The sequence below is a fragment of the Tympanuchus pallidicinctus genome, unplaced genomic scaffold (assembly GCF_026119805.1).
Source record: "Tympanuchus pallidicinctus isolate F22 unplaced genomic scaffold, pur_lepc_1.0 scaffold20, whole genome shotgun sequence".
NCBI lineage: Eukaryota > Metazoa > Chordata > Aves > Galliformes > Phasianidae > Tympanuchus > Tympanuchus pallidicinctus.
In genome coordinates, this window is record NW_026294722.1 from 12,621,379 (window position 1) to 12,646,579 (window position 25,201).

The 25,201-nt window shown below is 49.3% G+C and overlaps 3 protein-coding genes across 15 annotated transcripts in view; 2 read left to right on the top strand and 1 right to left on the bottom strand.

The window, feature by feature from the left end:
* LOC128081186 (dynein light chain roadblock-type 1-like) overlaps nt 1–23,496 on the top strand; it is a 144,977-nt gene extending 121,481 nt beyond the window's left edge. For 2 of the 13 annotated variants that reach the window (XM_052684200.1, XM_052684199.1), the window contains exons 3-6: nt 15,084–15,123; nt 20,748–20,823; nt 21,344–21,511; nt 22,975–23,496. In XM_052684200.1, the coding sequence (XP_052540160.1) occupies nt 15,084–15,123; nt 20,748–20,823; nt 21,344–21,511; nt 22,975–23,018 (328 nt within the window). In that variant the 3' untranslated portion in view covers nt 23,019–23,496. Of the gene's footprint in view, nt 1–15,021; nt 15,124–16,353; nt 16,393–16,735; nt 16,775–16,997; nt 17,037–17,375; nt 17,415–17,756; nt 17,796–18,134; nt 18,174–18,517; nt 18,557–18,897; nt 18,937–19,274; nt 19,318–20,747; nt 20,824–21,343; nt 21,512–22,974 lie in introns of those variants that run through there. The other 11 variants (XM_052684210.1, XM_052684206.1, XM_052684202.1 and 8 more) reach the window with 11 other exon arrangements.
* Nucleotides 1–23,496, top strand: part of LOC128081185 (uncharacterized) — a 123,536-nt gene extending 100,040 nt beyond the window's left edge. Inside the window, exon 5 of the transcript XR_008207029.1 lies at nt 23,143–23,496. The gene's annotated coding sequence lies outside the window, so the exon portion shown is untranslated. The remainder of the gene's footprint in view (nt 1–23,142) is intronic.
* On the bottom strand, nt 863–10,039 carry LOC128081187 (cell division cycle-associated 7-like protein). The gene is given in 8 exon segments (XM_052684212.1): nt 863–1,227; nt 1,860–1,996; nt 4,111–4,260; nt 5,106–5,237; nt 6,527–6,703; nt 8,152–8,226; nt 9,060–9,419; nt 9,847–10,039. Coding segments are annotated over 8 exon segments (1,239 nt in total). The 5' UTR covers nt 10,024–10,039; the 3' UTR covers nt 863–1,196.
* Nucleotides 23,497–25,201: the final 1,705 nt, after the last annotated feature.

Sequence of the window (25,201 nt, forward strand, 5' to 3'; positions counted from 1 at the left end):
CCTCCCTCCCTCCCTCCTCTTCTCCACCTCCCCCCAACTCTGCTGCAAGGGCTGAGCGAGGCTGAGGTCCTTGAGACTAAACATATACAAGTCTATGGGATCAGATGACACGCATCCCAGGTCCTAAAGGAGCTGGCTGATGTGGTTGCTGAGCAGCTACTCATCATATTTGAAAAGTCGTGGCTGTCAGGCAAAGTCCCCAGGGACTGGAAAAAAGGAAACATCACTCCCATTTACAAGAAAGTGAAGAAGGAGGACCTGGGGAACTGCAGGCCAGTAAGCCTCACCTCTGTACCTGAGAAGATCATGGAGCAGATGCTCTTAGAAGACATGCTATGGCACATGACAGATGAGCAAGTGATCTGAAACAGCCAGGATGGCTTTACCAAGGGAAGGTCATGCCTGATCAATCTGATTGCCTTCTGTGATGGAGTGACAGCATCAATGGACAGAGGCAAGGTGACTGATGTCCTCTACTCGGACTTCTGCAGGGCCTTTAACATGATCCCGCATGGTATCCTGGGCTCCATCGGAAGAGAGGTAGGCATAAGGGACAGGGAAGTGATTGTCCCTCTCTACTCTGTCCTTGTGAGGCTCCATCTGGAGTAACGCATCCAGATGTGGGGACCCCAGTACAGGAAAGATGTGGAGCTGTTGGATAGGGCCCAGGGAACTGGGCTTGTTCAGTCTGAAGAAGTCGTTAAGGAAATCTCATTGCAGCCTACCAGTACTTAAAAGGGGATTATAAAAAGAAGGAGAATCAACTTTTTAGTTGGGTAGATAGCAATAGGACAAGGGGTAATGGTTTAAGCTGAGGGAAGCAAGCTGAGGGAAGCTTTAGATTGGTTGTCAGGTTTCTTTTTGAAACTTCACACAATTGCGTAAGTAAAAATATTGCTCAAATTAACAAAGTTCTCCATCATGTAGTTGTCTAGTCCTGTTAGAAATTAACCACTCTAAGGTTGAAGAGTGCCATTCCACTTAATGTGTAGGTCTGTGCATGTAGATTTCTCTACCAAAACATTTTCCTGAGAGATAAGACCGCATAAGACCACATTAATTAAAAAATTTCACACATTGAAATGTATTCACTAAACTCTAAAATTCCATCTTATATAAAACACAGTAATAAACTTTTGAAGTCAAAACTTGTCAACATATTAAACAGTTGCAGACACAGCTTGAGTTCAGTGCTCTCAATTGCCTTCTACCAGTTGTTTTTGTAAACTAGAAGATATAAGAAAACAGTGTTAGTGCATCTTAGGAAACTCAGATTCCCCAAGAACACATTATTTCAATTTCTGAAGATGATAGTTTCCAAAACAACAACTGTAAATGCTAGAAGCAGCTCATACGGATTTCAAAACAGGGAAAAGCAAATTAGTTGTTTATGCAGGGCTATGTCTTGCTTCAACAAAGCCGATCTCATCCTAGGAAAATTCTGAAGAGATTTTTTTTGAAAGAAAAAGGATCTATCCCTGGCAGAAGTGAAGTACTGAAGGGCTTCAGCATTTCTAAAAGGCCAACTAGCAAAAGAAGCTGCAACTTGGCTTAAAGCCCAGAAATTGAACAGTTGTTATTAAAGCAAAATTACCCATGCTTAAGAAGTCTCCATTGAGAATGCAAAATAAAGAAATACACTGCAGTTATTTGCTGTCTCAGAGACCAAATTTCATACTAAATTTAAGGTCACACAGTAATAAGGATTTGTAAAGCTATTTTGAAATGGCAAATTCCGAAAGTGAAGAGAATTTGTGCCCACTAGATCTATAATGAAGACATTTTAAAAGCGCTCAACTCAAGCTTAGGCAGCAGTGTTGCAGACCTGAGCTGAAGGGACCACAGGGCACAACCCTCACCTTTCCAGGTATTCTTTCATGTTGTCATAGCCGTAGAACTTGGCCAAATGGATGAGCATCCCTGTGGCACAGCGACCATCACGCTTGCGGCAGTAACTGCAGTTACACACACTGCGACAAGGAGGACAGATCCAGACCTGCAAGGAAGAATGGGGGTGTCATTAAAGGCCAGCTGTAGGTAGGGTTATACCATCCTCTGCACTGCTCTAACAGACAGGAGTATGGCTTCCTTTTTGCCTTGTTATTCAGGGTAATCAACAAGTCAGCCAAACTTGTTGCACTTTCCACATACTGCAGGATTAAAATAAGATCAATGCTACTCTGTTTGCTTCAATAGGTCTTAGTCTGCAAGCTCAAGCTCTCTGGATGACTTACTCATTATTAATTCAAAACAGACAAAAAGCACCTGTAATATTGCCTATCACTCTCAGGGTTTTGGATGTCTTTGGATGCACCTTTGAGAGACTGGGCATGACGATGTTAGATGGGACCAGAAGGGGCAGCAAGCTGAGTGGAGCAATTAGCAGAACTTTAAGCTAAATTCAATGGGGAAAGAGGACGTACTTTTAAGTGGCAGAGAAGAGCCAGTAAACATTGTCATTACAGGAAGCAGCAGCAAAAAAAAAACCCTCAGATTTGCCCCAGAGAAATGTGGGAGAGCTCCTCCAAGAAGGTAACATGGCCAACTGCCCAGTTGAAGCGCCTCTACAGCAATGCACACAGCACAGGGAATAAGCAGGAGGAGATGGAAACCATAGTGCAATTATAAAATTACAAACTAATTGCTACCAGGGAAACATGGTGGGATTTATCACAGAACTGGAATACCATGATTGAAAGCTACATGTATTGTAGAAGGGATAGACATTGGAAGAGGGCTGAGGGACTTGCCCTCTATGTTAAGAAGTGGACAGACTCTGAAGAGCTGCCTCTGAGAAACAGCCATGATCATGTGGAGAGATTTGGGCTAAAATTAGGGACCAGACCAAGAAAGGATATCTGGCTACAGTCTACCTACAGGACACTTGACCAAGGGGAGCTTGTGGAGAGGCCTTCCTGCTTCAGCTACAAGAATCACAGAATCATTAGCACTGAAAGAGACCTCTGGAGATCACATAGTCCAACCTCCCTGCTAAAGGTTTTCTAGAGCATGTTACATAGGAAAGTATCCAGGCGGCTGTTGAATATCTCCAGAGAAAGAAACTCTACAACCTACTTGGGAAGCTTGTTCAGTGCTCTGTCATCCTCAAAGTAAATAAGTTTTTTTTCCTTATGTTCACATGGAACATCCTGTGCTCCAGTTTGTTCTCATTATCTCTCATTGTCACTGGTTATCACTGAAAAGAGCCTGGCCTCATTCACTTGACTCCCACTCTTTATTTATAAGCATTGATAAGACCCCCTTCTCAGTCTTCTCCAGGCTGTAGAGTCCTAGGTCTCTTAAGTATTTCTTCATAAGAGAGATACTCTAGGCTCTTAATCATCTTAATGGCACTACACTGGACTCTCTCTAGAACTCTCCTGCTTTTCTTGAAATGAGGAGCTAAGAACTGGACACGCTACTCCATATGTGGCCTCACAAAGAGCAGAAAAGAAGGATCACCTCTTCTTAATGCACTGCAGGGTACCATTGGCCTTCTTGGCCACAAACGCACACGGCTGGCTTGTGGACAACCTGTTGCCCACCAGAACACCTAGGTCCTTCTCTGCAGAGCTCCTTTTCAGAAGTTAAGCTAAGTACAAAAAGATTGATTCTGCCAGATACCTTTATGTGCCCATGAGTCCCATTTTCTGGCTGTCGTATATGCATACTCCTTGCTCAGCATATCAGGGGAGTCAAAAAAAACAACTCTAAGACATTTAGGTACCCTCTTCCTTTTTTGTCACACAAATTTTTATCATCTAGAACCTGCTTGCTTTGCGGGCGACATTACTGAAATCATAAAAAGAAAGCACTTTTTGATCTTTTTCCATAAGGGGACAGATTTCTTTTCTCAAAAATTCTCATGCTTTCTCTCTCTGCTGTCTGGTAAGCAACTGGAGCTTGGAAGCACTAGGACAGATAAGCTGTAACATAGGTCCAATACTTCCCCCTTGCACTCCAACAAAAATCAGCATCAGTCCCAATGGTACTGCAGATCTTAGAGTAAAAGGCTTTAAACCACAACATTACTACAAGCATACATTCAGCACAGCTTAATACTAAATCATATTACTTATACTTTGTTCCCAAACCTGAAACAATACTTACTGGATCAAGCAGTGCTGATTTCACATCTTCCCCATATCTGTTTCGAAGACACGGTCCACAAAATTGCCCCCTCACACCTCCACAGCCCTTGTTGTGACAGATGGTCTTTGTATCAATTGTCTTTCGTCGACACTGGTGGCAAGTAGTGCCCTAAAAAAGTTGAGAAGGAGGAAAAATAAGCACGTGTGAAAGGCATCTTAAATGCTTAATTGGTTAACAATCCTAATACATCCGCTGATAGAAAAGCACAGACTTCAAACCAAACTAAAATTCAGCAATGAACATCTTAGTAAGAACTGTAAGTTTTGTCATTATTATAAATTACATAGTATCTCAGACGCTGGAGATTTTACAGAAACAGTGCCTGTCCTTAGCCTTAGAGTCTCAGACTCCATGCAGCTCATGCTACAGTTCTTATTCCCCACCCCAATTTGGCAGTGAGCTTACTTATGGTTATTGCATACTTAGAAAATGACTATCTCTGCTAATACAGCAGTGAAGAATAAAACACACAGTAAGATGATCTGCCAGCTTTTGACGACTATTAATAATAGCTAAATCAGATAAAGGAAAGGAAGGGTTCCAGCAACCTAGCTGGAAACTAGCCAACTCTTACAGAAATGTAGTTTCTTGAAGGTATAAAGGACAGCAAGGATCAATGGCATTTAGCTGTACAACCACAACAGCAACAATTAAATAAGAATGAAAGATAATAGGTTTTCAACTCTTATCAGTGAAGAGCCATAGCTGTAACAACTTCCATTTCATTCTATGGCAAGGAAGCATTTATTTGCAGAGGCAAAAATTTGTTGGGACAGCATTAATCAGCATGAGCAAGTCCACAGAAGACTGTCAACACTTTCAGGTCATGCTTGAGCAATACAGTAGCAAGAGCTATGCTCTACAGAACTTCAGGAAAGCACCTTTCAGCAAGCATCAGATATGCTGTTAGAAGACCGTTAATGGACACCGTACAGAAAATATTAGCCACTTACTAGAACTTTGTCATAGATTTTGTCTTTAACAGTGATTGCAATGTTGTCCAAGTCATCCTCAGTAATATCCTCCACTGGACACTAAGATGAATACTTTGATGATCCCCTCCTTTTGCGCACGCCACAATTCCCCTGTTAAACAAACTAATCTCAACACCTTTTGTCTGGTGGCATGAAGACTGTCACCACAAGTGATGACAAATTATGTCATTTATAATGCACATGTAACTTAGTGGGTATAGTCTACAGGCTCATGGATCACTGAAAGAACCGGGAGTAGATTTGAGCAACTATCCAAACCCACTGGCCTGTTTTCTCTCCCCTATTCCCCAGTCACTTCTCTACTCCACTTATTTGGTCTGTTTAGTTATCCCTTCTTACAGTTATCTCCTTGTTACTTCTGCTTCCACAAAGCCCATTTTTCTGCTGCTTTTCTTTGCATTCCCTGCACACCTCTACTAATTTCATACTACTTTCCTCACAAAATTAAATTATAGCCACTTGCCTTCCCCAAGCTTTGTTCATTTGGTTTCCTAGCATGTTCTCATATTGCTTTCACCACAGACAATCTCTAATATTCCACTAAAAATCTTTAGTTAAGTTTTAGTTTAGTCCAGCCTTTCATTATTATCTTGCTAGTTATGTGGAAAAGAGTCCTCTACTCACTACATGCTCTTTTTGTCTTTCATAGATTCTTTATAATCCTGAATCATGGATCATCATTATACCTATCAGGAGATTTCAATCATGTATGTGTCTCACCTAATCCTGAGCCTCCCCCCTACCCCATCTTTGTCTTTCATCTAAGTCAGATCTGCTTTTTCCAGAACAGAGCAATTTTCATTCCATGTTTTTTAGTGGCCAAGTTCCTGCTATAATTGTTCATCTATGGACAGTGCTTTGGGAACTGGGAATCCAGTCCCCAGAACATACAGATACAAAGTAAATCTTTTTCATAAAGACTATGTGGTAAATAAAGCCAAGACAAATGCAGATGGTTTGTTGGTGCAGATTCCCTTCACTCTCAGTTTAATTATGCAATTCCTAACCTCCCTCTGGTATTTCCAGAGAGGAGTTCTTGCTATTTTATGCTGAGTCTGAAGATTCAGAAGATTTGCTTTACCACTCCACTGTCTTGCCACTCAAATGCCTTATACATTTGAGTTCTAACAACTTTCAGACAACAAACACTAGAACCTAAGTAAACTGTCTTGTTATGCTTGGACAAGATAAATCACAACTAGAGCCAGAAAATGGATGAAAGTTGAGGCAGGAATGCCTGAAGCCAATTTCTATTGCTAATAACAAACCAAAGGTTCTTGTTAACTTCCTCCAGGAAGTGATGTCTACCCTAAGCACTGGCCAACAATCTATATGAACGTTCCTCTCTATGGAAAATATCAAAGTCGAGCAAATACCACACTCAGGCTCCTCTTCAAGAGGTTTTCTTGTTTATAGCTTTGCAAGTGTTCTGCAAATCTGACAGCCGACGTGGTAAATTTTTCCAAGGCAAATTTCTCAGGTGGACGAGCATTTCTGGTTGGGTTCATGCGACGTGTTATCTGGCCTTCAGAAAACGTCCTCCTTGGTATTTTCTTCTGTTTATAGAATCAGGAAAAAAAAAACCTAGTGATTGTAATTTCTAGTATTTTTCAGTTTCATTTGTAGTGTTAAACACCAGACAGATTTCAAAGTCTGCTGCACTAGCGCTTTTATGAATTCATTCTTCTTCCACTCCTTATCTGTTAAGCCACATTTATTATGTCGGTTAAGCCGACAATTTCTAGCAGATAGAAAATTTTCCCTACATGCTATACCTTTTTGCTCCTTTTAAAAGACCAGTTTTCACAGTCAGATTATATTTCAATTAACATCACAGAACTGTACCACAACTCTATGGATAGCATATTAAGCTTAAAGCTAGTTCTCACTGCTCTTCAGCAGCTGAAGGTTCGGAAGCTCCCTCAATACGAACAAACCTTTAATGAATAAACCAAAGTCCAGGCTTTCTTCCATATTTTTCATCTTAAAGGGTCACGGAAACAGCATGAATAAATCTCCTCTTCTACATTCCAATGAATGGCAACAATCTCTTGATATTATCAGACTTAATAATTATGGAATAACTGAATTCATGCAACAGGAGTCCTGCATGGGCCACCTACCGTAAAATTATCCATAAAAGTGTCACTCTGCTACATCCGGCAGCTTTACAAGAACAAGATGAAAGAAGTTATATCTGCTTGCCATCATATTTCCTTAGCAAGAAGTGAACGACACTTTACAAGAAGAGAGGTTGGAAGTCAAAAAACAAGCAGAAAGGAAACTAGAACATTCCTGATGCCTTTTTGACCCCTCAAATAAGGACAATAAATGAAAGTAACATGCTATGGAAATATAACCATTCCTTGAATACACAGACACACATTTAGCCACAGCTAAATTCAAGATTTGCACAGACTTCGTAATTCTGATTCACATTACCACTGTCACACAGCAGCATTTACATGCTGGTTTTCTGAAGACATGGCTCTTCAATTTTACTTTACATCTCTTCAGTTTGTAATGTGAAAAAACATTACAGACAGTAATCTACTTCTGGCTAAGAAAAACTACAGTATCACTACCCTAGTTTCATGTTGAACTGGTTGAATTTTATCAGCATTGGGAAGTGTGGATTTTAAGAGAAAAGTAAAAAGAAAAATTAGCTGGGAAATGTAAAGGATCTAAACACAAAGGAAAGCAATTTTCCTAATTTGCACAAATGCAGGTATCTGTCTAGTATCTCAAAAGAATTTCCGTGACAAAAATTATTAAGTAGCATCTAATCCTGGTCTCCATAGTTCTTCATACAATTATCTTATAAAACACCATTTCCTCACAAAAGCTTCAGTATTTGAATAATACCAAGAGCAAATCCAAAACAAAGTAACCAGAACCAAGGAAAACCCAAACAGAAGTTGGTGAAAGTGTTTTATCAAGAAGCATATTAATCAAAAGTCTAGCATAAATATCCATCAGCTCTAACCAGTGCACAGAGTCTTACCGAAGGAGTTGAGGCAGGTGTCTGCACTGGGAAAAGGTCAGGATTGGAATTCAGTTCTGCTAGTAACTGGGCAAGCTGAAAGAAATAGTAATATCATATTGAAAAGTCACTACAAACTTGCATATTTTTGACACGCATCATCCAGTCTTTGCATGCACTCTGAGAAATACTTGAACGTATTAAATTTCAGCACATGAAACATTTCAATAGGCACTTAAATAAAGTGGGGCTCAAAAAAGGGGCTCATTCATGTACGAGTGAAAAAAAATTCCACAGTTTTGCAACTTCACAGCTTCCATTAATTCTTACTGGAACACGGCAGCTAACATTACATTCAATCTTGTCAAAACAGCACTGAAAAAGAGTATCCTCAAAACTAATCAAGTTTACAGTGGTAAAATTGGAATTAAAAGGAAGGGTGGAAGCAGACCCAAGATTTGTACAAAGAGTGCCTGGAGGCTACAACACAACCTGGAACAATGCAAAACTGGAGGATTCACAAAAGATCCAAAATCAACAGACTACAGTGCTGGATTTGCACACCACCGTGAAAATTAAGAGATCTAGTGGAATTTTAGACAGGGGGAAAAGCAATTGGCAATTATCAGTCTTGCTTCTCCCTTATCTACATACACACTTTCAGTACTAGCAGTAAAGTATAATTAAACACCACATTCCACATAATTGAAAACTTATATTTATAATCCTTAGCAGTTTTGGGCAGGCTTTCCAACCAGTGAGTACAGAAGACCCCACAGATACAACAGGAAAGTAGAAACTCTATTGAATAAACAGCAAGAATGACCTGAAGGAACCCGATGGCTTGCTGACAGGTTCCAAACATAAGCCTGTAACATGGATACCTGTAACAGTGTTCACAGTACTGTTACAGTGCCCTTTAGTCTTACCATGGCTTTATTTTCTTTAATATTCATATCTCTTTTAAGGAGAGCACTGGAATTTTCTTCTTGTGTTTCTTTCATGTCTTCTTCAGATTCTGAAGCAGAGCCCTCTAGTTTGTCCCATCGCTTGCAATTTCTTTCTTTTGAAAGAGCAGTGGAGGGTTTACTGTCCTTTAATGGTAGCTTAGGAAAAGCTTGTTCAGGCACTTTTTTCTCAGAAGACTTCCTGGTTGGAAACTGCAAGGCAACACGAAGACCAACGCTTCTTCTTTTGAGAGATACTTTCTTCTTTGCCTCTTCCTCCTCTTCTCCTTCAGTACCCAATAAATTACCATGTTCTTCATCACTCAAGTCTGACACCATCGCCTATGGGCAGGAAGAACCATGTTATATTTGCTGCTATGACACAAAATGTTATTTTTAATCACTAATTCTAGGCAGCAGTTTCAAATTCCAAGTGCTACAAAAATTCACCCAAATCAACAGGTTTTACAAAGCTAGCAGCATTCAACTTCCCCCAACACAAAGTCTGCACATTAATGCTCAGATACTACAAACAGGGCTATCAGGAACAGTATTGCCTAGCAGTCAGCATACAAGGAGGGGGAGTTCTCATTTCTAATATGAGATACTGCACTCAATGGGTGGGTTTTTTTCCCCTCTTTCAATATAATACGTATATTACAATATTCTTCAGGCTGTATAATGAACATCACGGTGCATCGCTAACACTGACTATAAGATAGAAATTTACACAGAGAAAAAAAGGAAAAAAACATCAACATATACATACTGCCTTTACTGGAACTGCTTTCCTCTTCACATCCTCCCCACTAGAAGCAAAGCCTTCAAATGCATCAGTTTCAGAATCAGTGTCTTCAGTGAAAATCTTCTTCAGCTCTTCAGTAAGGTATCTGGACTGGTATCGAATGCCCTGTAAAAATACCAGCCAGCTATAAGAAACCGTCATACACAAAATAGTGACTAGTTAGAATGAACATGTTCAGAGGCTTAATCAAGTACCAACTAGATGATATATGCCGTGCAGACACATTGCAAGCAAAGCTTGTCAAAAGAAGAAAATAAGTAGAAAACATTCAGAGTTTCAGCTTTGAGTTATTGTAACTTATTGAGTTGGGTTTTTTGGTCATTTTGAGCACAAGACTAACTGAGCTTGGTCTGATGGCAGAAACTTGATTACTTTGTCCTCTACTACTACACAGTAAAAATAAACTACCAGTTTTCTTGTTTATAAATTATGAGTTTGTTGTGTTTGTCTCTTCTGGGTGCAAAAAAAAAAAAAAAAAAAAACAAGCCTTAAATGGCTTTGTATTGAAAATATTAAAGAAAAAGAAAAGAAAACTGAGCCACAAGCACAGGAAGAAAGAGTCCTCCCTTTTTACTTCACAGAAGAAACAGAACTCTTTTCTGGGTTTGCCACAGAAGTGCTAAAGGCTCCCGAAGATGGAGTTTGTTCCTTCTTACACTGTTACACCATTACTGAAGCAACAGATAACTACAAAAGAAAAAAAAAAGCACTCAGTAGTCTAACTAAAATCCCTCCACCTTCCAAGTGCTCAGCTTCCCTTTAGCAGTGCAGTTCACTTTCACTGTTCACGAGTTCTAGACTGACCCCAGATTCTACCCCCAGACTAGGAAATGAAATGCCAGTCCCCAGTCTGGGGAGGCTGCACGTCAAGAGTGTCTGCCTGCCATTTTGGATTGGCGCGTCGGCGTCTTCCTCCTTCCACGAAGGAGCCTGCACGGTGCGCTGGGTCCAGCGTGCTACACGGCCCTGCCTTCTGCTGCCTGCCTGCCTGCCTGCGTGCTGCACTGCTGGAGAGGAAAGAGCGGATTGTGGGGCTGCGTGCAGCCAAGGAGCTGGCTGCAAAGGAGGGAAACGGAGTATTGAGGAGCGGTTAGTGCGTGTGAGGTTTGGGTGTGGATGCAGCGGGGCTGAGTCACTTCCATCAGCTCCTCGGGGCTGGGGCCGAGCCCGGTGCGTGGGGCTGCGCTGCGGGCAGGAGGGCTGCGGGGCTGGGGCAGTGGTGTGGCTGCAGCACATGGGGCCGTGAGAGGGCGTGCAGCAGGGAGGGCGTTGGGCCCGAGCCGCGCTCGTGTTTGCCGCAGCACAGGGGCTGCAGGGGATGGCAGGAGCGCAGAGCAGAGCGGGGAGAGGCGGGCTGTGTGAAGGCCAGGGCATGAAGTCTTCCCTTGGCAGCTACGGAGCTGCTGGGCTTTTCCCCCAAGTCTTCAGACTGTGGGGTGATAAGGCTCCGCAGCAAAGCCAGCCGAGCCCTCCTGAGACCTGGGGGTTAGGAAAGGGCAAAACAAATCAGTCTTTCAAGAGCACAAAGCGGTGAAGCACAGCACAAGCCATTTATTGCCTGCATAGGTGATCTTCTCCAGGCATGTCCATTGCAGATGTGCAGACTGAGTGTGGACAGAAAGCAAACGGAGGGGAGGGGAGGGGAATGGGGGGGAGGGGAGGGAAGGGGACGACAGTAAGAAATGAAAGGAAAGAGAAAGGGAAATGTGAAGGGGAAGAGAGAAAGAGAAAAGGAAAGGAAGAGAAAAGAGAAGCAAGGCAAAGAAAAGCAAGGCAAAGGAAAGCAAAAGGGGGAAAAGGGAAAAGGCAGAAAAGGAGAAGAAGACAAGTTGCGTGCCGCCGGCGCCACCCGAGGGGAATCCGGCAGCGGACCCCGCCAGCTGCCCGTCCCCCTCCTCCAGGCCCCGGGCCGCCCCCAGGCCGCCCTCAGCAACGCGACGCCGCCGGCGGTTGGTAGGGCCGGGGCAGGAAGTGGTTCCTGGCGGCGGAGAGCACTTCCGGGGCAGCGCGGCATGGCGGCGCCGGGCCGGTGAGCGGGGCCGGGAGGAGCGGGCTGTGTGCTGGGAACGGGGTCGGGCCTCGGTGCGGGGCCATGGAGGGGCGCTCGGGGGAGGAGCTGGCGGTGCTGCCGGCACGCAGAGGCGATGCGTGCGGCGCCGGCGGGTGGTGCGGGGTCGGGGGGCGGCTTCCTCTCAGGGAAGGCCGTGCGAGTGCGGAGCTGTGTTGGTGTTTGGGGCGTGTGAAGGAGGAGGCCCCGTAGGGCCGAGTTGTCGCCAGCAAAGCCCGGGCGGGCAGTGGAGCAAGGCGCCCGGGCGCTGTGTTGGCCGGAGGGTGCGGAGCTGGCAGAAGGTTTGTGAAGATGTGCTTCGTCTGGACGTCCGTTGTCGGGACGAGCCAGGGCTGCAGTTGTGTGTGATTGTGTTGGTTGCTTGGGAGAACTGCTGCCTTAGTGGGCTGGGGGGAGGGAGAGGGAGATTTTCGGACTGCCATCAGTCAGGAGCACGGCACGTTTCTGTTAGAAAACCCCAGATTTAAGGAAAAAAAACAGGGATTTCAGGCAGAAAAAGCCTTATTTCAGAGGAAAAACCCCAGATTTAATGGGAAGAACAGGGATTTCTAGGAGAAAAAGGCATATTTAAAAGGAAAACCCCCAGATTTTAGTGGGAAAACAGGCATTTCTAGCAGAAAAAGCCATATTTAAGGGGAAAAACCCCAGATTTAAGGGGAAAAACAGGGATTTCTGTGAGAAAATCCTGATTTGATAGGAAAAACACTCTTTTATTGCAGAAAAATCCATATTTATAAGGGGAAAAACCAGGGATTTCTGGCAGAGAAAGCCTTATTTAAGGGGAAAAACCCCAGATTTTAGGGGAAAAGCAGGGATTTCTAGGAGAAAAAGCCATATTTATTGGGAAAAACCCAAGATTTAAACAGAAAAACAGGGATTTATGGTAAAAACCTCAGATTTAAGGTGGAAAACAGGGATTTCTAGCAGAAAAGGCCATATTTAATGGCAAAAAAAAATGAGATTTAATGAGAAAAACAGGGATTTCTAAGAGAAAAAGGCATATTTATGGGCATATACCCGAGATTTAAGGGGAAAAGCAGGGATTTCTAGCTGAAAAAGCCATATTTGAGGGGAAAAATCCCATATTTAATTGGAAAAACAGGGATTTCTGGCAGGAAAAGCCATATTTGTGGGGAAAAATCCCATATTTAAGGGGAAAAACAGGGATTTCTAGCTGTAAAAGCCATATTTAAGGGGAAAAAGCCCTGATTTGAGGGGTATAACAGGGATTTCTTGCAGGAAAAGCCATATTAAATGAAAAAACCCAGATATAATTGGAAAAACAAGGATTTCTGGGAGAAAACCCCAGATTTAAGGGGAAAAACAGGGATTTCTAGCAGAAAAAGCCATATTTAAGAAGAAAAACAGGGATTTTTTTGCAGGAAAAGCCATATTTAAGGGGAGTAACACCAGATTCAAGTAGGAAAAGCAGGGATTTCTAGCAGAAGAAGCCATATTTAAGAGGAAAAACCCAGATTTAAGGGGAAAAAACTTTCATTTGTAGCAGAAAAAGCCATATTTAAGAGGAAAAAACGTGGATTTAGGGGGAAAAACAGGGATTTATGGTAGAAAACCCCAGATTTAAGGGGAAAAAAAACAGGGATTTCTGGCAGAAAAAGCCATATTTAAGGGGAAAAACCCAGGTTTAAGAAGAAATGGAAGCCGGGGCTGCTGTCTCCCCGCAGGCAGGCGCTTTCAGCTCCACTCTGGAGCGCGCCGTTGTTTGCGCTGACCTCAGGAGATCCCTGAGCGTGCCCTGAGTGTTGTGTGCTGCGTGGCCCAGCCCCAGAAGGGGATTCCCACGTGGCAGGAGGGAGAGGGCGAAGGAGGCCGAGGGCCCTTTCCTCGGCTTTGGCTCCTCTGTGCCCTCTTGCTCGCCGCAGAGAAGGGCTGCCCGCTGGGCACAGGGAGCGCCTTCTGGCCACCGTGCCGTGTCCTCCAGCCCCCTGCTCATCCCGTGCAGAACGCCACTCCCAGCAGCAGCACAGGTGCCATTGTGGAACCTTCCTCATATCACAGCCGTCACCTTGGTCACTGCTGCCCCACTCGGCGCACTCATCTCTGAGCGTGCTGGGCAGGTGGCAGCCATGTCCAGCACGAAGAGAGCGAGAGCTGAGGAGAGCATAGTTCTAAATGGGAAGAGGGAGCTGGGGGCCCCAGAACCGATGAGGAGGAGGGGGCCCACCATGACCATCAGGCAGCGGAGGGAGAGGAGGAAGGGAGCCCGGTTCCATCGTGCCCAGGCCAGCGATGTGAGCGACCATGGGGAGCCCATGGAGGTGGATCCACCTCTGGATGAGCCCATGGAGGTGGATCCGCCTGCGGCACAGCTGGCCTGGCACCACACCACCGTGCCAGGCCCCATGTTGGTGCGCTCACAGCTCCGCCATCGCTGGTCCGGGCGCTCGGCTCCTTACCCTCTGCGCAGCCCCCGGCATTAGCTGGGTGGCATTGCTAACATCTGCTCCTCCTCCACCTTGTTGCTCCTCTGCGGTTCTGCGGGCCCCCGGTTCCATCTTCCCCCTGTAGGAGTTAGGTGCCACTTCTGGGCTTTGTTGTTGATTTTAGTGTTAGCTTAGTTTTAGTGTTCAGTTCAGTTTTAGCGTTCGGCAAAGGTTCCTGTTAGGAGGTCAGAGTTGGGCAGAGGTTCCTGTTAGGAGGTTAGAGTTAGGCAGAGGTTCCTGTTAGGAGGTTAGAGTTGGGCAGAGGTTCCTGTTAGGAGGTTAGAGTTAGGCAGAGGTTCCTGTTAGGAGGTTAGAGTTAGGCAGAGGTTCCTGTTAGGAGGTCAGAGTTGGGCAGAGGTTCCTGTTAGGAGGTTAGAGTTGGGCAGAGGTTCCTGTTAGGAGGTTAGAGTTGGGCATAGGTTCCTGTTAGGAGGTTAGAGTTAGGCAGAGGTTCCTGTTAGGAGGTTAGAGTTGGGCAGAGGTTCCTGCTCCCAAGTGGCAGTAAATGCTGCTCACTCGGTAAGCCCTCCCAGAGTTCTCATGCAGAGAAATGAGTGCGACTGCCCTGAGAAGGGAGGTTTGAGGACGTCTGCGATGAACTGAATTTCTGTCTTGTGACTGTTGCAGAACATCGAGGCATGTGAGTGGCTGAGAAATGGAGTTGGGGCTCAGGGGAGCAATGGAGCAACGGGTGCCTGTGTCACAACCTTCCTGAGCGGCCCTTGCAAGGTAGGTGTGCCTTACTGTGAGCGTGCGCTAAGGCACTGCTGTTCAAACACAGCTGGTGGCACTGTCTGCAGCAGGTCTGCTTTCTGTTAAGCTCTGCCCTTCTTTTATGCCCACCTGTCCTTTTCAGCTCCTGCTCCCCTCGCCTGCAAGTGGAGCAATGCTCAAGTTTGAGGAATCATTTCCTCTGCAGGCGGTAAAAGACGACGCAGCTGCAAGTTTCGTGTCCTTGTTTGTCATTGGGTCAGTAGAGCAAGGAGATGCTCAGAACAGCTCTAAGTGCGCCTGTCACAGCAGTGTGCGCGAGAGAATAACGACTCCTTCTCCCCTCTTGTAGAAAGCAGCCTCCTTGAGAGCAGGAGAGCAGCGGGCTGCCTGCTGTGTGGTGCTGAAGGGCATTTCTCCCAGCTGAGATCCCCAAGCCCACGCTGGCGGAGAACGTGCTGCGCCGCGGTCTCTTCTGCGGAGCCGCTTTGCAGCTGCTCTGTGCGCTGGCTGTAATCGTGCCGGTTTCCAGGTGCCATAAGCCAGTAAGTCGTGCTCTCTGAGGCTGATAGAAAGGCACGGGCAATGGGCAGGGAGAGAACAATCTGCAGCTGTGGCCTACGGTGCTGTGCCCCAGCACTGCTGAGAGTGCCGTTGTTTGTCCTGCCCTTCCTTCCGTGTGCGCGTGTTCCTGATGCGCACCAGGAGCCTTGGGGTGCAAGCTCATCTGCTGCTTCTGCTGCTGTGCTGTGTGTGCTGCCAGGCAGTGTCCAAGCCGTGTGCAGGCGCTGCCTTGCAGGAGATGGCTTTGGGTTCCAGTTCGTATGGGACTTTGGGGAAGGAGATAGAGGTGGAGTTTCCGGCGTGCCCTGATGGCAGGAAGGCGGTTTCCAGTGCTGGCAGCCAAAGCTGCCCGGGCGGGTGACTTGAGCTCCCCAAGCGAGCCGTCAGCCACTTGTTACCTGTGAAGGTTCCCTGACCTTGATTCTTGTAGGACTGGCACAGTCTTGGGACTCAGTCTGGCGAGGCAATGAAGAAAGCCAAGGCAAGTGCTGCTCTGCTGAGGAAGAAAGCCCAGAAGGAGAGCAAAAAGAACCAAGCAGGGCTTGAGCGAGAAGGCCCACAGGACACTGGGATCAGCTGGAATGCTTCCTCGGAGGTGTCACCAAAGGCACCCTCTCAGAACGAGTGCCTTCGGGTCAGCAGCGCGCCGTGGCCTCTGATTGGTGGAGCCGGCGGCGCATGCGCGCGGGGCGTTAGTGGGCGTTGAGGCGGCGGGTCGCCATGGTGAGAGATGCGGTGGGGCCGGGGCAGCTCCTCAGGCCGTGCTGCGCGGCTTCGGTTTTCAGCGCCGTCCGGGCCTGCTGGGGCGGGAACTGCGCCGCCGGGATCGCTAGGGAGCTGCTGCGGGGCGCGTGGGGGCTCTGGGGCGGCCGGCACCGCCCGAAGCCGTGCGGGGGAAGGCCGTGGCGCTGCCCTGCACCGCTGCGATGTGTGAACGCCGGGGATTCTGGGCCGGCCGCCGGCCCGACCGTTGCCGCGTCGCCGCGGTTGACCCCCCTCAGAACGAGTGCTTTCGGGTCAGCAGCGCGCCGTGGCCTCTGATTGGTGGAGCCGGCGGCGCATGCGCGCGGGGCGTTAGTGGGCGTTGAGGCGGCGGGTCGCCATGGTGAGAGATGCGGTGGGGCCGGGGCAGCTCCTCAGGCCGTGCTGCGCGGCTTCGGTTTTCAGCGCGGTCCGGGCCTGCTGGCGCGGGAACTGCGCCGCCGGGATCGCTAGGGAGCTGCTGCGGGGCGCGTGGGGGCTCTGGGGCGGCCGGCACCGCCCAAAGCCGTGCGGGGGAAGGCCGCGGCGCTGCCCTGCACCGCTGCGATGTGTGAACGCCAATGCGCGCGGGGCGTTAGTGGGCGTTGAGGCGGCGGGTCGCCATGGTGAGAGATGCGGTCGGGCCGGGGCAGCTCCTCAGGCCGTGCTGCGCGGCTTCGGTTTTCAGCGCGGTCCGGGCCTGCTGGCGCGGGAACTGCGCCGCCGGGATCGCTAGGGAGCTGCTGGGGACGCGGGGCGCTGGGGCGGCCGGCACCGCCCAAAGCCGTGCGGGGGAAGGCCGCGGCGCTGCCCTGCACCGCTGCGATGCGTGAACGCCGGGGATTCTGGGCCGGCCGCCGGCCCGACCGTTACCGCGGCGACGCGGTTGACCCCTCTCAGAACGAGTGCCTTCGGGTCAGCAGCGCGCCGTGGCCTCTGATTGGTGGAGCCGGCGGCGCATGCGCGCGGGGCGTTAGTGGGCGTTGAGGCGGCGGGTCGCCATGGTGAGAGATGCGGTCGGGCCGGGGCAGCTCCTCAGGCCGTGCTGCGCGGCTTCGGTTTTCAGCGCGGTCCGGGCCTGCTGGCGCGGGAACTGCGCCGCCGGGATCGCTAGGGTGCTACTGGGAGCCGCGGGGGGCGCTGGGGCGGCCGGCACCGCCCGAAGCCGTGCGGGGGAAGGCCGTGGCGCTGCCCTGCACCGCTGCGATGTGTGAACGCCGGGGATTCTGGGCCGGCCGCCGGCCCGACCGTTGCCGCGTCGCCGCGGTTGACCCCCCTCAGAACGAGTGCCTTCAGGTCAGCAGCGCGCCGTGGCCTCTGATTGGTGGAGCCGGCGGCGCATGCGCGCGGGGCGTTAGTGGGCGTTGAGGCGGCGGGTCGCCATGGTGAGAGATGCGGTCGGGCCGGGGCAGCTCCTCAGGCCGTGCTGCGCGGCTTCGGTTTTCAGCGCGGTCCGGGCCTGCTGGCGCGGGAACTGCGCCGCCGGGATCGCTAGGGAGCTGCTGGGGACGCGGGGCGCTGGGGCGGCCGGCACCGCCCAAAGCCGTGCGGGGGAAGGCCGCGGCGCTGCCCTGCACCGCTGCGATGCGTGAACGCCGGGGATTCTGGGCCGGCCGCCGGCCCGACCGTTACCGCGGCGACGCGGTTGACCCCTCTCAGAACGAGTGCCTTCGGGTCAGCAGCGCGCCGTGGCCTCTGATTGGTGGAGCCGGCGGCGCATGCGCGCGGGGCGTTAGTGGGCGTTGAGGCGGCGGGTCGCCATGGTGAGAGATGCGGTCGGGCCGGGGCAGCTCCTCAGGCCGTGCTGCGCGGCTTCGGTTTTGAGCGCGGTCCGGGCCTGCTGGCGCGGGAACTGCGCCGCCGGGATCGCTAGGGAGCTGCTGCGGGGCGCGTGGGGGCTCTGGGGCGGCCGGCACCGCCCGAAGCCGTGCGGGGGAAGGCCGCGGCGCTGCCCTGCACCGCTGCGATGTGTGAACGCCAGGGATTCTGGGCCGGCCGCCGGGCCCGACCGTTACCGCATCGCCGCGGTTGACCCCTCTCAGAACGAGTGCTTTCGGGTCAGCAGCGCGCCGTGGCCTCTGATTGGTGGAACCGGCGGCGCATGCGCGCGGGGCGTTAGTGGGCGTTGAGGCGGCGGGTCGCCATGGTGAGAGATGCGGTCGGGCCGGGGCAGCTCCTCAGGCCGTGCTGCGCGGGTTCGGTTTTCAGCGCGGTCCGGGCCTGCTGGGGCGGGAACTGCGCCGCCGGGATCGCTAGGGTGCTACTGGGAGCCGCGGGGGGCGCTGGGGCGGCCGGCACCGCTCGAAGCCGTGCGGGGAAGGCCGTGGCGCTGCCCTGCACCGCTGCGATGTGTGAACGCCGGGGATTCTGGGCCGGCCGCCGGCCCGACCGTTACCGCGGCGAAGCGGTTGACCCCTCTCAGAACGAGTGCTTTCGGGTCCGCAGCGCGCCGTGGCCTCTGATTGGTGGAGCCGGCGGCGCATGCGCGCGGGGCGTTAGTGGGCGTTGAGGCGGCGGGTCGCCATGGTGAGTGATGCGGTCGGGCCGGGGCCGCTGCTCAGGCCGTGCTGCGCGGCTTTGGTTTTCAGCGCGGTCCGGGCCTGCTGGGGCGGGAACTGCGCTGCCGGGATCGCTAGGGTGCTACTGGGAGCCGCGGGGGGCGCTGGGGCGGCCGGCACCGCTCGAAGCCGTGCGGGGGAAGGCCGTGGCGCTGCCCTGCACCGCTGCGATGTGTGAACGCCGGGGATTCTGGGCCGGCCGCCGGCCCGACCGTTACCGCGTCGCCGCGGTTGACTCCTCTCAGAAGGAGTCCTTCCGGGTCAGCAGCGCTCTGTGGACTCTGATTGGTGGCGCTGGCGGCGCATGCGCGCGGGGCGTTACTGGGCGTTGAGGCAGCGGGTCGCGATGGTGAGTGATGCGGTCGGGCCGGGGCCGCTCCTCAGGGATTAAGGTTTTGTTTGCTGCTCTGATTCAGTTCGTGATGTTTTTCTGGGTGATGTTTTTGTTGGCCCGGTGGATGGCAGGGGCTGAGTGTGGTGTTGGGGAGGAGTCTCCTCTGTGTGCAGCTCCGGAAGACATCCCTGAACAAACAGCTGTGAGCTGCCAGAGCTGCTCCCCCTCCTCTGAGTTGGGTTAACTGCTGGTTGGTAGAGGAGATTCAAAGTCAGCGTAGTTCTGTCTGGATGCTTCTTGGCACCAAAGCAGATTTGTTGAGATCTGTTTAGGTATTTGATGACTTTGGGCTCAGGTGTATTTATGAAGAAGACAGGACGGTTTTTCAGATGAAACAAAGAGTTCCATCTGAACAGAGCCTCTGTTTGTCACTCAGCATTTTCACACCCTGTAGTTATCTGGGCTTTTTTTCTCTTTCCTTGTCTCCCAAGTGGAAGCTGTCCAGCATTCAGAAGAAATCAAGGCCTCCGCCAAAGCAATTACAGTTTTTTGATTATTTTTTTTTTCTGTGTAGGATAATAATTCTGCTTTGTCAAAAGAAGCTCAGGTGGTGCTGTGTGATCATAGCAGCAGTCTGCATTACTCTGAAAGCTCCCAAAGCCCCGTGGAAGGTTTGCTGGCAGTTCTTAGGCTGAACTAATGCTTTTTTTTGCTGACACAAATCACCTCTCCCAGCTGGGGAGGTGGGCAGGGGGTTACTCACGGTGCCTGACAAATGCAGCCCCGTTGCCACGTGCCCCTTGTAGCTCTGGCCTTTCCCATGACTTTAGCTGATTCTTTTGTTCTGTGCCAGGTCTTGCAGGATCTGAAATGTGCAGCACGCCTCTGTTTCCTTTACAGGGAACCAAAAACATAAAAACCGATGCTTGGGCCTTCAGTCATCTTTTTTTCTTTTATCTCTGGGGGAGCTGATTTTCCAAAGTAGTGATCCCTACACCAACAATAATTCTAAATAAAGAGCACGGATCATAGGATGGCTTGGGTTGGGAAAAAGCCCATCAGGATCATCAAGTTCCAACCCCTGCCACAGGCAGCACCACCAACCTCCAGATCTGGCACCAGACCAGGCTGCCCAGGGCTCCATCCAACGTGGTTTTGAACACCTGCAGAGATGGGGCACCCGCAGCCTCTCTGGGCAGCTGCTCCAGCACCTCACCACTCTCTCTGGAAAGAACTTCCCCCTGATATCCAAAATGAGTGGAAACCAACTAAAAAGACCAGGCAGAGAAAATAGTACTGAAGCACGCAGTGCTTTCTGGAAAGGTGCAGGCCGTGTCTGTGTGTCATCTTTGTGCATCTTTACTGTCAGGCACATTGTTGTGAGGCTTTAGTTGAAGGCAACCAGCACCTGTGATCTTTTGATTTGCGCTTTCTGTTTTTTGCAGGCTGAGGTAGAAGAAACGCTGAAGCGAATTCAGAGAGCGAAAGGAGTGCAAGGAGTCATTGTTGTTAATCCTGGAGGTACTGTCAGTCTGTTTTCTCAGATCATAACTTACACCGCTCGTGCTTTTTAAGGAGTTGCAGTTGATGTCTCTCTCAGCAGAGATTTTCCTGTGCTTAAGCTCAGCTTGTTAAAATTGTGTGTCAGTTTAAGCCAAATGTTTTCTAGAAATAATCCTTAGAAAACATGGCAGACGTTTCCACTCTCCCCCTAAAACACTTATTTTTGTTTTTATTTATCTGTTTATACATCTGAGATGAATAACTGGCAAAGCAAAAGGAAACCACAGAGGCTAGTAGAGGGAAGCGGTTATTCTCACCTTCATGTGTGGTTGCAGAACTTAACCTCTCTGTCTTATTTCTGTTCATGCTCTTCTTTTAAGCTTTCAAAAGAGCACTCCTGCTCCCACCCCCCTGTTTTAGCTCTCTGACCCATAGTCAGGTTCACTGGCCACTGCAGTTGGATACGGTGATACCTGGAGGGAGTTGGTTCAAAAGCTGTGTTACTGACCCTTGCTGTCCCCGTGGTGGCTTCTTGCAGGTATTCCTATCAGAAGCAATATGGACCACACCACAACCATTCAGTATGTTGGCCTAATGAACAGCTTAATCATGATGGCAAGGAGCGCCGTTCGAAACATCGATCCCCGAAATGACCTCAGCGTCCTGCGGGTCCGCTCCAAGAAAAATGAAATCATACTTGTTCCAGGTAAGAGGAGCAATTGTAATGTCTGCTAATTGAAAGTTACTGCTTCTCCTGTGATGTCCTCCAACCGAGAGGTCCAGGCAAACCAAGATCTGTTGCTGTTGTTAAATGCTGAGGCAGAAAAGGCGTTAGACGTCTCCACCTGTGAGGTGATCTTTCACCCCAAGTATCAGTCCCCTGTTTTCCTTTGACCTCCTCTTGCTGCTGACAAACCTGCAAAAGCCTTTTTGTTGTCTCACACCACACTGCTCAGCATCAACTCAAGCACAGCTTTGGCTTTTCTTGTTTTCTCCCTGCAGATCCGAACTGCAGCTCTGTACTTTCCCTCTGAAACCAGACCTTGCTTCCAGATGCTGTGTGCTTTCTTGTTTTGCCCCAGTTCCAGGTGTTCCCTCTTCATCCAGGCCAGCTGCCCCGCTTGCTTGGCACATGGCACAGTGAGATTGCCTGCTCCCAGGCTTTTGAAAGGTGTTTCTTGAGAAGTGACTAGCTCTCGTGGGCCCCTGGATACTGGAGAGCAGAATTGTAGGGGACACTGCTAATTTGCTCCCTGAGAAGCTTAAAGTTTGCTCTCTTTAAAAGTTCGTGGTGGCAATTCTGCCTTTTTTTTTCCTCCTTGCACTAAAAATTTTGAACTCAACCACTTCATGATCCCTGTGGCCACGACGGCTGCCTGCTGTCACAGCTCCCATAGGGCCTTCCCTCTTCGTAGCTGAAGTGCAGGAGGGCTTCTGTCCTGGCTGGCTCACTCAGTACCTGTGAGTACTCGTTCCACTTCTGGCTCAGAGGAAAGGATTTTAACTTGTAGCTGTACTGGGTCACAGAATGTGGCAGCAGCCTTCTTTCTGGAGATACTCCTGGGCATTTCGGCCAGCTATGAAACAGGGATGAGTTGCATTAATGGTGCAAGAACTCAGCTTTGTTCCTTTGGACTGTAGTGGCATTCTGCTGGTGGGGAGGCAAAGCAGGAGGCTGGTGCTCCAGCAGGCAGCTGTGCAGGAGCTGGTGGGAGCAGTGCTTGGGGAAGAGGCTCTGGGGTTTGTGCTGGTGCATCCCCTCATTTCCATACGAAAGGTGGAAAGAGAAATAACCATTACTCCAGAACAAACGCAGCTGGAACCCCTTCGGTCCTGCAGCCTGGCTGTGAGATATGGGAAATCGCTGTCTTGCGCTGCCTGGTTTGCTTCAATCATTGCACGTGTCAGTTATTCTCATTTATTAGGGATGAACGGTGTTAAATGTGGCTCTTGAGCACGTGAGACTTTTCCACCACGAGACTCAGATAAGGGATCCAACACGTCAAACCTGTTCTGATCACTGGGGATGAATGTCAGGACAGCGTGTCAGTGAGATACCAGAAAGAGACAAAGCTGGAAGTTCCTGTATTGAGCAACAGGGATGCTTTTCTTTGTGAATAAGTATCAACAATGAGAGAATAATTTGTTTTTTTTTCTTTTCCCTTCCAGAAAATGACTACCTCTTGATTATCATCCAGAATATAAACGCATGATTCCACTCACGTGATCTGCTTTATTCCCTTTGCCCAACTTTCTTTTTTTAATTTAATGCTAAAGAGTAGAGCTCTGGTATTAACTCTGCTGTGCCACTTCTGCGATGTTTTGGAGGAACCAAAGCAGGTGTTCTTGTTTGTATGCTTTTTACATATAGAAAAAATGGCTTCTTTTGGGATCACTCATCATTTTGAGAAGGAAATGGTGAATTAGAACCTGGTGACCTTGGCAGTGAAAAAAAGTAAAAAATGCAACAGATGCTTTTAATAGTTGACAAGATAACATAAAAAACCCTAGTAACGTTCTGCAAGATTATTCTCTGTACGTTTCCATGATCCTGTCGCCATTATTAGAGTTGAGCTCTTACACTGTTACTTTTGAATGACTAAATATGAAACCTTCCTGTCCTGTTGTTCTCTCTTATTTTCTAAGTTACTTGAAAAAGTCTGGTCACAATAAATTTAAAAAGTGTCATCAGTGATGGCTTTTGTCTGGTTTTTCCTTGTCTTGTAAGGAATTCAGTTATTGTCACAATTGTTTTTTGTTTTTTTTCCTTCAAAAAGTAGAACCTTTGTAGGGCGTTTTACCTCTCTGCTGCTTTCTCTGAACAGTGATTCACTGAAAATACATCTGCTGCATGCTTATAATTGCCTCAGAGGTTGGAGTGTTTTTCCATCACGTCTCTTTGTTGTCTCAGGCAGCGACAGAGGTGCTGTGCCTGAATGCAGACATCGAGGCTCTGTTGCATCTCTCAGCTGTCGCAGTTCAGGAGCTGCTTTCATCTGATCCTTGCTCTCGTCATTTTTCTGTGCGTGTTATTAAAGATAAAAATGTTATGTTAAATGTTATCTGGTTCCTCCGAAATAAGAAAGAAAATGTTTTTCAGTAGCCTTGAAAAGGTCTTGTAACTGCATGCAGAGTTGAAGAATTTGTGCCCAGTGTTTGTGTCCCCAGTTAGTCCCATGTGGCAGACACAGCTCTGCCTTGTACCGAAATGTGCCTGCGCTCTGCAGAATGCCACAGCCCACGTTAAGAAGTGATGCACGTTGTCTTGTGCTGCATTTCCTTTGTGTGCTCAGCTCAGTACTGGGAGCGGCATCAGCAGCGTGCAGCGCTCCGAGAGCCCTGTTCCTCCCCAGGCTGCTCTGTCCCATGGGATGGGAGGGCTGTGCAGGGAGCTGTTCCATCTTGCCTGCTGGGCTCCCTCCTTTTCACCCCTCTGACCGAGCAGTTCTGTGATGGCAGTTTTATCAGCACGAAAGGATTTCCCTCGATTCAGTAACTGCAGCCTCACTGGGGGATGCTGCTGCTTGTGCTGGCGAGGGGTTGCTCCTGCCTGACAAATCCGTGTTAGCAGAAGTGCCCGGCCTGTGTTCAGATCTGCCTTCTGGAAGCTACAGGCAGTGCTGGGAACACAGGGTAATGCCTGGTTGGTGCCTGGTTTTACACCTGGGAACGGAATTAGAATGTGTGTGATCTCAGCAGGTTATGGGATCAACCGGGCAATTGGCTGCAGTGAAGCTTTGGAGTCTGTTAGTAAAAACGTTGGTGTTGGTTTGGACGCTTTTCTGCATTTGGGAGCAGAAAGTTCTGTGGTGTGTATGTGGTGACTAAGCAGCAAAGGTCACCTGAATGTTCAGCATTTTAGAACGTGTTTTCAGACTTGGGCATTAATTTACAGACCGTTTCTGGTTTTTTAGATGGTGTTTTTGACCGTAAAAGCCAGAAATGGTGGCCAGGATTCTAGTCTTCTTCACGTCCCTGAGCCCTGCACCCCCAAACCTCTATGTGGGGACCAAGGAGGTAAATCCCTCCCCACTGTAAGGGCAGAGCAAGTCCGAGAGTGCCTCCTTAGACTGAATGAATACAAGTCTATGGGGCCAGATGGCTGCATCCCAGGGTCCTGAAGGAGCTGGCTGAGGTGGTTGCCAAGCTGCTCTCCATCATATTTGAGAAGTCGTGGCTGTCAGGTGAGGTCCCGGATGACTGGAGGAAGGGTCACGTCACTGCCATATACAAGAAGGGGAGCAGGGAGGACCCGGGGAACTACAGGCCGGTGAGTCTCAGCTCCGTGCCTGGGAAGATCATGGAACTGATCCTCCTGGACAACATGCTCGATCCCATAAAGAATGAGCATGTGATCCGAGACAGCATGGCTTCACCAAAGGAAGGTCATGCCTGA